Source organism: Arachis ipaensis, chromosome B07 (assembly GCF_000816755.2).
Source record: "Arachis ipaensis cultivar K30076 chromosome B07, Araip1.1, whole genome shotgun sequence".
NCBI classification, from domain to species: domain Eukaryota; kingdom Viridiplantae; phylum Streptophyta; class Magnoliopsida; order Fabales; family Fabaceae; genus Arachis; species Arachis ipaensis.
The window spans coordinates 8,118,385-8,131,145 of NC_029791.2; the positions used below are offsets into that span (position 1 = coordinate 8,118,385).

Genomic DNA, 12,761 nt, shown 5'->3' on the forward strand with positions numbered 1-12,761 from the left:
ATATGCAAACCGTTTTATCTCCCCTCGTTATCCAAAACAACCTCATTTTTGTCTTGTTCAAGCACCAAAATAAACAACGTCATTTAGCCTGTGTCTAGCATGGCAAGTCAGAGCTAGCTCAACATTTCATTCGTTGACTCAATGTTAGAAAGGGTCTAAGGACCAATTAATATGATGCTTGGAGCTGTTAATATGATGCTCAGGAATAAATGTAGTGAATTTTGAATCTAAATGACTAAAATGGTGAAAGTTATGAAAATTCAAGGACTACTATGAGATTTAATCTAGATATTACGCTTTGCAATTTTCTAGCTCCAATACAAAAGCTAACATGCAAAACATTTCAAGTTATTATTTACAGAGTTATGAAATTATTTCGTGTTCTACTCTATTTTATGTTATTTTTAAAAAAAAATAGATTATACAAATCAAACTCTATTTTCTGTTATAAAAATTTCGGTATTAATTATGTTAGGAAATTATATATTTTTGTAGTATTATAATGGTTATAATATGATTATATAATTTTGTCAATGATCCGTCACCTTATAACTCGGTCTTTATTGTGCATTATGAGTTACAACTCGGCGTTAATTATCATTCATTCTTTGCTTGTAACTGACACCTTCATCACCGACTTAATGACAATTATTTCAATCTTAATGACCAAACGGTAATAACATGAATATCATTCATCAATTCTATGTCTATAAAAGGAATATTCTATATCTAATCTCAGGGGCAACATGATAAGTTCTATAAGTTCTATATCATGTCTTACATTCTATATTCATAGAATTATTACACGCAACACATGATAACTTCTATTTCATATCTTAAATTCTATATTCATAGAATTATTCTTATACCTCTTAAACACTTACTGACTTGAGCGTCGGAGTGTCTTTTGCAAGTACCCACCCCTTGTTCTCTCCTTGCCGACGTATAACTCATCCCGACGAGAAGCTTGAAGACATACATCGACGGACGAGCTATACACCGGTCAACCTCTGCAAGAACAATTGGCGCCGTCTGTGGGGAGCGAGTAAAATAATTCCTACTCCCCTCAGTTCATAAAACTTGAATTACATTCAAAATTTTGAACCAATCTCAACAATCTTGTTTAAGATTTTATTTAATACCTCTTATCAAATTTTAATCTATCGTAACTTTTTATAAAGTATGTACTTTATACATTTGAATTGCTTTACTTTTACGTATCATAATCTTTCACATATCATAATCGATCAATGAACCAATCCGAGAATAAACTCGGCTTTCAATCAATCCGAGAACAAACTCAATTTTCAATCAATCCGAGCACAAACTCGCTTATCAATTTTGCTTACTTTTTCAAAGTTCCCTATTTACACAAGTAAAATTATATATTTTATTCAACATACTTTTGCATTTATATTTTGTGTAACTAATATTTACTGATTTATTAGTTATATTCAAACCTCAATATATGTTCTATACAATAATGACACATAACAACCATGTCAATTGCATTTTTATTTCATTATGTATTATATTCTTATTGCTTAATGATTTCATTTATACAATTAAATGACAATAATGATGAGTTTAAATCTTAAAATTGGATTCTATCAAAAATTAATTATATATCAATTATATATAACTGTTACACTATTTACTTTATGCTATTAAATTTTATGTTACTATTTGTTTAATGTAGAAAATTAAACAGGTAATTTACTATTATTGCACGAAGAATATCCCTTGTCATACTATAATTGCTAGAAACATTATGCTAAATGTATAATTCAATAACTGTTATATTATTGTTTTGTTATCAAATTAAAGCATGTCCTACAAAACAAAATTCAAATATTCACATTTGACATGTATGACATTCATATATGTCATCTTCTTCTCTACAATTATCAACTTTCAAGGTATATTTTTTACTTTGAACTATTTTACTTTTATAATATATATTATTCAATATATGTTGCAACTTTATACCTATTTATTTTCTCAATTTATCTTATTCATGTCAGACCTTTACTATAAATTGTAAATATTCAATAACTAATTGCTTTGAGTGAGAATTTTATCAATAAGTTGTTGTGGGTCGGAAAAATTCCCAAGACAATTAATCATTATATCCTCGGATCATACAATCGATTCCGTCAATAGATACCTATCTTTGAACTTTTCAGTTCACATACAATCAAATGCTAAAATTGTTCTTAAGCGGAAAAGTATCCCCCGCACAACTATCTTGATTGAATGACTCTTACCACTCAATTATTTTTTGAATAAGTGCCGACATAATAACCCGACTAAACTTGGGGGCTCACTATATCATTATTCACTTATCTTTTAACCGAGTTATAATTCATTTCATTTTCTAAGCTTAGCCTTAATCATATGATCGGCAGACAAAGCTTGGGGGCTGTGATCTGTCACCTTATAACTCGGTCTTTATTGTGCATTATGAATTACAACTCGGCGTTAATTATCATTCATTCTTTGCTTGTAACCGACACCTTCATCACCGACTTAATGACCATCATTTCAATCTTAATGACCAAACGGTAATAACATGAATATCATTCATCAATTCTATGTCTATAAAAGGAATATTTTATATCTAATCTCAGGGGCAACATGATAAGTTCTATAAGTTCTATATCATGTCTTACATTCTATATTCATAGAATTATTACACGCAACACATGATAACTTCTATTTCATATCTTACATTCTATATTCATAGAATTATTCTTATACCTCTTAAACACTTACTGACTTGAGCGTCGGAGTGTCTTTTGCAGGTACCCACCCCTTGTTCTCTCCTTGCCGACGTATAACTCATCCCGACGAGAAGCTTGAAGACATACATCGACGGACGAGCTATACACCGGTCAACCTTTGCAATAGTCAATATTTAAACAATTTTAGTAAAATTAAAGGCACACTTTTTATACATTTTTGAGTATTTTTTACTTTTATTATTTAAATTAAAAACTATTTTAAATATTTAACTATTATTATTTTAATTTTAACTATACTTAAAAAGTGTTATCGAAGTTGTATAACCATCATAATAAATAATAATAGTCACTAGAGCATGCACCGAATGTACAATTACCCTTACCTACGTTAAGTTATAAAGAACAAGGTAAGCAACACTTGGAAAACGTGAATGAAATGAAATGAATTGGACAGGGAGTCTTGTGATCTGAGGGGTCGATATGGTTAGGGCATATGCAAGGGACTGATTCTTATTTGACACTGTCCGGTAAAATATGGTTATGAGAGTGACTAATGAATGATGGTGAATAAGTTGTTAAATATGAAAACATAATAATGACAAAGCAACTACCATTCACATACACGTTTGTGTATCTATTTAAATGACGATAAAATTAAAGTACATGTCTAATTAAGGTCAAGTGCTAGTTTATATACGAAAAAAAAATATAAAGAGTAGTCAATATTAATTCAATCAACTATTTCGAAAAATTAGTCAACAATTGAATATTAAAAAGAAATATCCAAAATTAAAATCAATAAATACATACAACTCAAGTATAAAAAGAACATTTGAAAATAAATAAAGTAAAATCAATTTAAAGTTGTTAGAGATATAACCATTAATGTTACCTTCATCCATCAGCTTAAATTTTTGGGATGAGTGGTTTCATAATATGGTATTAGAAAATCACGAATTCGATCTTTGGTGAACCCCAAAAAGTAAAAAAAAAAAAATAGCAAATCAAGCAAACCCAAAAGAGAGGCTCTTGCTTGAAGAAAAATGTTAGAAATATAACTATTAACGTTGACTTTATCCATCAACACAAACTTTTAGGATGAGTGGTTTCATAATAAAGGTATATAATTTAAGATTTCGAATTTGAGATTTAGTATTTAGAATATAATTTAGAATTTAGAACGATGGATGGCAGTTGATGGAGGCGGGAGTGGTGGTCAACAACAACAGGGTGGCAATCGACGGCGATGGTGGGTGATGAAAGAAGTAAAAAGAAATTAGCTGGTTTTTGTTGGCTCCCTAACCAGCTTGTTATATACGTCAAGACCAACTTATAAGCAATCTTATGTTATTATTGTCACGAGATGTAAATACCAAATTTTATTTTGGAAAATTAAAACATATATGATCAAATGTACAGTTGAATGTTGAGACGATTTGGCAAAAATAAACGAAAAAAAATTAACACACGGATATGAAAAACATCCCACTTATTATATATTACACAACCACACAGCACACTCAAACGAGAAATCATTGGCACACATATACAAAGCAAGAAGGATGAAAAGCCGAAGCAAGCAGCAGCAACCATCCTTATTATATTGTTCGTGTCCAAGATTGATTATTGCAATTATTATATATATAAGAAAACCTCTTAATAATATTAACCACAAGCTATATATATATAGCTAGCCAAACACATTATTTTATATGTTGTTGAGATTCTTCTTCATAATAGCTGTTGGATGCAGCTATCTATCTATGCCTTGAGAAGATGAGAATCAATATCTTTAGCACTCTTCTCAAAGAACTCCAAGAATCCATATGGAGCTTCAACATTCTCATTGATTTTCTCGTATTCAATAGTGAATTTAACTGAGGCACCACCATCACTCTTTTCAAACACTTGAACAAAGACCTTAAAGACTTTATAGTTCTTACTTATGTCTCCATCGAAAAAGTTGTATGTCGTTGACTTGTTCTCTTTGTCAATAGCTTCAATTTTCTCCTTCAACTTAATTGGCTTGCCATCTATTTTTTTTGTCACAATAATCATTAATCAATTAAAATAAACAATAATCTTTTTTTTATCGTGCTTGATGGTTTGATTTTCTTTAATTTTGTGGATGAACACACGCACGTACACACACATGTATTAAAAAAATAACAATTAGCTAATTTTTTTTCAATTTATTTTATATCTACTTCTATTATATAAAATAGAGATTTAAAAAATTTTGGTGCACAAATTTTTGTTTATGAAATAAACTTCATCATTTATATATTTGCAGTTATATTATTAAAACTTGAAATCAATATAATGTATTTTTTTTAGAGTGGAAAGTGTTTACTATCTGTACTGTACTAATTTCGTATTTATCATTTTTATACTTATTTAATACATAAAAATATAAATTAATAGACAGTTTAATACTTACTAACATACTAGTCAATATAATGTTTTTAATTTTTTTTAAATATCACCCTTACTTTAATTGTGATGCTTAAATAAGCAATAATTACGAATGGTTTACAAAATTTTCCTTACTATTTTTATTTGTTATTTTATTATTTTTTAAATGGTAAGGAGCGAGGAGAGGGAAGAACATTGTATATTTTATTTACAAAAGTGTAATTTTTCTTTAAGATTGTGATCTTCTAAATTTTCACCACAAATTGTGAACATGACAAGTTATTATTATGTCACAAAATTCTTCTCCTTTAATTTGTTTTATTGAATGTTGCAAGTCACATACACTAGAATATATATTGAGTACTTCTAATATGTTATTCACTTACAACATAATTAACCATATTTATAATTAACCACATCTAGAGATTACAGTTTAACAAATTGCAACTCTAATTTGTATGCATTGTTTCCTAAATAACTGATTCGATCAAATTGTATAATAAATTTTTTTTGAAACTAATAAAATAATCAAACATATCATGTCTTTTTTTGAATTTTATGTCTTTTTTAATTCATGCATTTATTTGAATTTTATTTCCTTACTATTTTTATTTGTTTTTCAGACTAATGCCTTGCCATCAAAGCAAGAGCAAGATAATTCTGATTTTGCAGCTGCTGCTTCCCTTCAACATTCTAGATCATCAAGAGTTCAATTAAATTCACATCCTCCAAAGTTATACTGTAATTTCACATGTCATGGGATTCACATCCTCCAATTCCCCGCTGTATGCATCAACAATTATGTATCTTTAGCTAATTTGTTACGGCCTCTAAAAAATCACGTTCAAGCAGAAAGTCCTCATAATTCGCTACAGCCTCCAACAAATTATGTGGATTATCTATACCCTATTAATTCGTGCTAGACTGCCACAAATTACGTTCAAGCAGAAAGTTATTATAATTCATTGTAGTCTCCAATGAATTATGTTGATTATCTATACGACCATACCCTGTTAATTCGTGTTAAGTTGCCATGATTTATGTGTGTAGACTTGGTAGATTTTCGTTTTCAATCCCGAGACATGTAAGTTTGGCACGGGAAGTAAAAACACTAATACATAAGTAAAAATCGGAGAAAACGCATTATCACAAACAAAGTGATTTAAGTACTATAAGTGTATTGTTACGGACCCAGCTCCTGGGTCCCGAACGAAGACAGCCTCGGAATCGATTACCCGGAAACAGGCCCCTCCTTAGCGGCACATACCGGCCTAATAATCTTCAACCAACATTCAAATTCGAACCTCTCTTATCTTAGTCAGATAAGATAAGACGAGATAAATACTACTAGTTATATAAAGGAAAGTCAGAAGTCCCCTCAAGTACGTCACTCATTCTCTACACCTTAGACCTCTTAGATCCATTTTGATTTGGACGTTGGAGTGTCTTTGCAGGTACTATCCCCGTCGCTTCAAGAAGACGATCCGACAATCACTTCGACTCGCAAGTCTCCGATCCATCTCACAACCCGTACCAGAAACTTCTAGTACATGTACTATTCAAGACAGTAGAAAAATTAACGATAATGTAAGTCGTAAGATTTAAGTGGACATTGGTCAAAGTGATAAAGTGTGTCGAGATTTATATGCAACAAAAAATGTCATTAGTTTAACTATGTCATACGAAATAGAATATTGGGCAACACAAAATGACTATAAACATAAACTTAGCGTGAAATCCGGCGGGAACGACGGCGCACTATAGAGGCAGCGATGCGGCGAGATGTGCAATAGAAATGGTGGCGCACTGCAGCGACAGCGAAGCGGTGGTCTGCACGAGGGAGAAGGCCGACGCTATGAGAGGAAAGGTTGATAATACTGTGTTTAGAGAGCGGTTAATTTATCAAATTATTATTATTCAAAAATGTAATTAATGTCAATTAATCAGATTCTGACTTTAAAAAATAATTTAAAATTAATAAATATTAAATAGAGTTGTTTAAAGTTGGATCGTTTAAACGTTGGTTCTCTAGACTTCCTCGAAATAACGATACTAATTGGGATAAACGATATGGACAATATAAAAAATAATGATACAAGAAAAGAAATTTAGTTTATCAAATATAAAATGTTAACTTGTACTTTTAAAATATTCAAACACATTTCTGATAATTTTCACTAAAAACGTGTGTGTAATTTGTCCAATGTATAATTGATCAATGATTATATATAGTATTTGTATTAGGTAAAGTAGTTGATTCTCATTTAATCTTGTCGGATGAAATATTTTCATATCTGTGTTGTCAATGCAAATTTAATATTTAATATTAGTACGTAATTTACTACATTGTGATCATTGTTATTGTCCAGGCAGTGATGATTAAACAAATCAATCAATTGTCCAACAAAAAACAATTGTTAATAAATTATGAAATCCGTACTTTGAGTGATCATTGATTAAACCATTTATTTATATTAATAATAATCACTATAAGAAAATTGAATCTCTGTAATTATTTGTAGAATTTTTTTATCATGCGTGATGATTATTATGCCATGTTTGGTTTACTTTAATTTTGGGGATTTTGTTATGTCTAGCTAGAGTGCCTCCATTTGTTTTTTAACACTATTTGTGCTGCCGAAGAAAGAACATTTTTATAGAACCTTTCTTTCGAAAAAATTAGAGCGAAATTTTCGCGTTATAAAACTTCAATAACGTGTTATGTTTTTTTTTTTTTTTAATGATTAACTCTTTTTTCAATTAACAATCAGTTAATATTTTTTTTAAAGGAAATTCTTTATGATCCTTGGAATATATAAGTATATATAGGTTTTTTTATTTTTATCCGTTAATTTTTTTTAAAAGGAAATTCTTTATTTAATTTATTTATTTTATTTTTGAGCTCAAATAAAAATTCTTTATTTAATTTATTTATTTTGGAGTTTAAATTTGCGACAAATAATTTTTGGTCTGCTAAGTTAAAAGATACTATGTATGGAAAATCCAAAAAAAAAAAAAAGCTAAAATAACATATTATTTAATTCTCTAATAATATTCTTAATTTTTCATATAATTCTGTAATTTTAATTTATTATTGTCCTACTACTCTCCATAAACACTAGTACAAAGATTATAATTTAAATAGAGTGACAATTAGGTTTTTAATTATTTCAATCTCGAACAAATTAGCTTATAAATAAAAAAATATCAATTAATAAGTTTTTTATTAGTGGAGTATTTGGTAAAAAAATCTCGAACAAAGATTATAAGTTTTTTTGGTAAAATTTAATAGCAATGTTTTTATATACCATTAACCACATACAGTGAAGTATTTGTTTACAGAAAATGGTCAAAGGAATAATAATTGCTTTATTAGGATTTGTCATTTGTGATAAATAGTAAATAATTAATAAAAGTATATGAAAGCTTAAAAGATAACAAATATTTTACTATCTAAATTGACATTGCATGTTTCCGCCGTACTCATATGACAATAATAAAACCAATTTTGCTAAGTAATTAAGAATGATTCTACTAACTTCTACCAACTCTTATTGAACTAGATTTTAAAGCCCACCAAACAAAAAAAAACACACCTCAATTACTAAAATTCACCATAATTTAGAATTACATTTTATCACTTTCTCCTACCTTCTTTTTACCACAGCCGTGCTCAGCGCCACCATTGCTGCTCCACACGAAGGTCACCGTCGACGCTGCTCGGCCTCCACACACGCTGCACCGGATAGGGGTGTCCATGGATCGGATCGTATCCGCAGATCTACTGTAAATATCCGCATCCGATCCGAAAATTGCGGATACGATCCGATCCGCACCCTTTGCGGATCGGATCGCGGATATCTGCTCTACATCCGCGTATCCGATCCTCGGATCCGCAGATCCGCACTATAATAATTAAAAAATAAATAAATATATGTATGTTTGGTATTATATTTACTTGTTTGTATGTTTTAGTTAGTAATTATTATTCATATATTGTATTATTTTATTTTTGTTATTTAGACAGAGTTTGATTAAAATAATTTTAGGAATAAATAAGTTTAAAAGTATGAAAAAAATATTTTTATCGAATTCTTTTACATAGAAATATGATTAAAAAGAGAATTTTTAATTATGCGGATATATCCGATATCCGATATCCGATCCGATCCACAAATGTGCGGATCAGATCGGATCAGATCCGGCACTAAAAAGTGCGGATATCATATCCGATCCGATCTGATGGAAATTGTGCGGATCGGATCGAATTTTCGGCCATATCCGATCCGATCCGATCCGCGGACACCCCTAGCACCGGATTTCTAATGGAAGTGTTTTTTTAATTGGACTATGTCTAATAAAAGTGTCTTTGTGGATGTGTCTCCTACTTATGTCTCCTTATGCATGTGTCGTCTAGTGGAAGTGTCTTTGATCGGATTGAAAAGGTGGAAACGAAATAAAGGGAGCGCACTACGGTGGACGGTCGATGCAGATCGCGAGGAGGACCGTACCGCGGTGATCCTGCGAAAGAGAAAACTGCACATGCAAAGCGCGCATTGTGGTGACGGAAATCGGTTGCAGAGGACACCGGCACTACCCAGAGAATCACTCGGGTGGAGGCCGCAGCGGTCCCAGACACGGGGTTGGCCTGGGAATTGAATGCGAGCGGCGAGAATGCCACAGACGAGAAAGGGTTTATTAATAAATCTTCCCCTTCAGCATTAGGAAAGAAAGAAAGTTTTTTGTTTGCCCTCTCAAGAGTTTCAATCGGTCCAAGGAAGCAGTGTGTATCTGCACCGATTGTGAAGGGGATTAGGATTCTGGTGTCATTGACTTGCAAATGGGGATCGTCAATGATTTCATCATTGACTTGATTAAGAATGCGAAGGGCCGGCGGAGATGGCATTGCTATTACATGACCTTTACCCTTATCTTGAGTAGTGGCATGAGAAGAGGAACCAGCCATTGTTAAACATAGGAAGAAAGGGTTGGAAGTTTAAGGATTTTTGTGGAAAGGTTCTTTGATGTAAGAAGAATTCAAGGGATAATGAGTTTCGAAAGATTTTGAACAAAGGTGGGAATGATGAATTTAAAGTACTACTGTGAACAGTTACTATGAAAGGGATACGAATAGAGGTAACTTAGTGAAGAAGACGAAGTGGTAGAAAGAGAATGCGCAAGTTTCGAGAAACGTGTCGAGTGGGTCAGTATTAATGAGGAGCTTAAATGGTAATTATTATTGATTTGAGAACTGACATTATCAGTTTTGGATTAAGTATTTTATCTTCTAAATGATGTATGTTATCGAAGGCAAACACATTAATCTAAGGGAGCAATTTGTTGATTAATAGGAGCTTAAATGGTAATTATTACTGATTTGAGAACTGACGCTTTCAGTTTTGGATTAAGTGTTTTATCTTCTAATGATGTTATTGAAGGCAAACACATTAATCCAAGGGGGCAATTTGTTGATCGAAAAATATTTTTCGATGAAAGCAAGTCGATTCGGAATGAGTCAGAGACAATTTCTCGAGAAGATGAGCGCGTAAGCGGGGATCGAGAATAATGAGCGCTAGTTAGATTTCGAATGACTTGTTATTCGATTAGACCTTCTCGAGAGGAGAAATCGAATTGAGCATTCGAATGGTTGGTCGAATAGTCACGGTAGTGGAACAGTTAAAGGCTTTTATCACATGAAGAAATCATGGGAAACGTCTCCATTCAAATGGCGGGAGCAGTTACCAAGGAAAAAGTATTTGAAAAGTTCAAATTTGTAATTAATTGTAATTAATTATAATTAATTGCTAGTTACTAAAGGTAGAATATAAATACTAGGAAGCCTTAGAAAATCAGGGTTGGAACTTTAACTCAGAAAACACTCAAGCACACTCATATCCCCAGAGAATTTCTAAGTCTGCAATCGAGTTACTTTTCTGTAGGGTTCCTTCCATGTCTTTGCTTTTTCAATTTATCTTATTGTAAACTTTATTTTTCAAGCAAGTTTATCTTTCAAGTATTCTTTACTTTCAATGTCTAATTTACATTTCTGCACTTTTAATTTTCATGTCAAAGTCCTTTGACCCAGTTGAAGGCATTTTACTGTTTTCTTTTAACTTCAACACAGTCTTTTCCGATTTCAGTACATTTTCTTTTTGAAAACCTTATTCATTTGTTTCTTTTATTGCTTTACAAGTTTTAATTTATCTTTTATCCTATTACGTACTCGTCGAATCATCGAAGACACTTTGATGCACTTTTAGAAAACTGATACCTGCAAAGAGGAGTAGGTTTCGCTCCCAAACCATTAGATATCGAACCATCATCGATTTGTTAAAAATCGACAAAACACTCCCTAACCAGCTTGTTGTATACGTCATCAGATCATGTCCAGCTTATAAGCAACCTTATGTTATTATTGTCATGATATGGTAATACCAAATTTTATTTTAGGAAATTAAAACAGATATGATCAATGTATAGTTGAATGTTGAGATTTAATTTGACAAAAATAAACAATAAATAAATAAATAAAACAGACGGATATCAAATAATTTATATGATAGAGAAACATCCCACTTATTATATATTACACAAGCACATAACACACTCAAACGAGAAATCATTGGCACGCATATACAACTTATTGTATATTACATTCAAACCAAGGATGAAAACCAAAACAACACTACAACAAAAAAAGGTTTGTGGCCATACTTTTTTTTTTTATATGCTTTAAAAGCGTGATAAAAAAAATCAATAACCACACTTTTATAAAGATGATAATTGATTAAAGATTTAGTCATGTTTTTTATTATGCTTCAAAAGTGCGGCAAAAAAAAATTAATGGCCACATTTTTACAAGAGTGACAATTGATTAAAGATTTGACTATGTTTTTTGTTACACTTTAAAAGCGTAGCCATAAAAAAAAACACGCTTTTAAAAGGTGACAATATAATTTTGTTACAGTGACGTTTTAAAAGCTTTTATAATATTGTCCGTGTCCAAGATTGATTATTGCAACATATATATATATATTCGAAAACCTCTTAATAATATTAACCACAAACACATTATTTTATAAGTTATATCTATGCTTTGAGAAGATAAGAATCAACTTCTTTAGCACCCTTGTCAAAGAACTCCATGAATCCATATGGAGCTTCAACATTCTCATTGATTTTCTCGTATTCAATAGTGAATTTAGCTGTAGCACCACCATCACTCTTCTCAAACACTTGAAAAAAGAACTTAAAGACTTTATAGTTCTTACTTATGTCTCCATCGAAAAGGTTGTATGTAATTGACTTGTTCTCCTTGTCAATAGCTTCAATTTTCTCCTTCAACTTAATTGGCTTGCCATCTATTTTTTGTCACAATAATCAATTAAAATAAACGATTACTCAAAAAAATGTATATAAAAAAGTATTTATTTGGACGTTGATTAAATTAGATTAAATTATTCTATTAGTAGTTATAATTCATTAAATTTGTAATTGATTGTACGTACACTTTAAAAGTTTTTAATTGAAATTCTACATTAGTTTTAAATTTGTAATTATATCCTTGTCGCTTAAAAAATATTGAACGTCTGAATATGCTGA

At 31.0% G+C, this 12,761-nt stretch overlaps 1 protein-coding gene across 3 annotated transcripts in view; it reads right to left on the minus strand.

Annotated features, from left to right (window-relative positions):
* LOC107608908 (MLP-like protein 28) overlaps positions 4,217-12,761 on the minus strand; it is a 32,507-nt gene continuing 23,962 nt past the window's right edge. For 2 of the 3 annotated variants that reach the window (XM_021107231.1, XM_016310688.2), the window contains exon 2: positions 12,182-12,520. In XM_021107231.1, the coding sequence (XP_020962890.1) occupies positions 12,249-12,520 (272 nt within the window). In that variant the 3' untranslated portion in view covers positions 12,182-12,248. Of the gene's footprint in view, positions 4,778-12,181; positions 12,521-12,761 lie in introns of those variants that run through there. The other variant, XM_021107232.1, reaches the window with a different exon arrangement.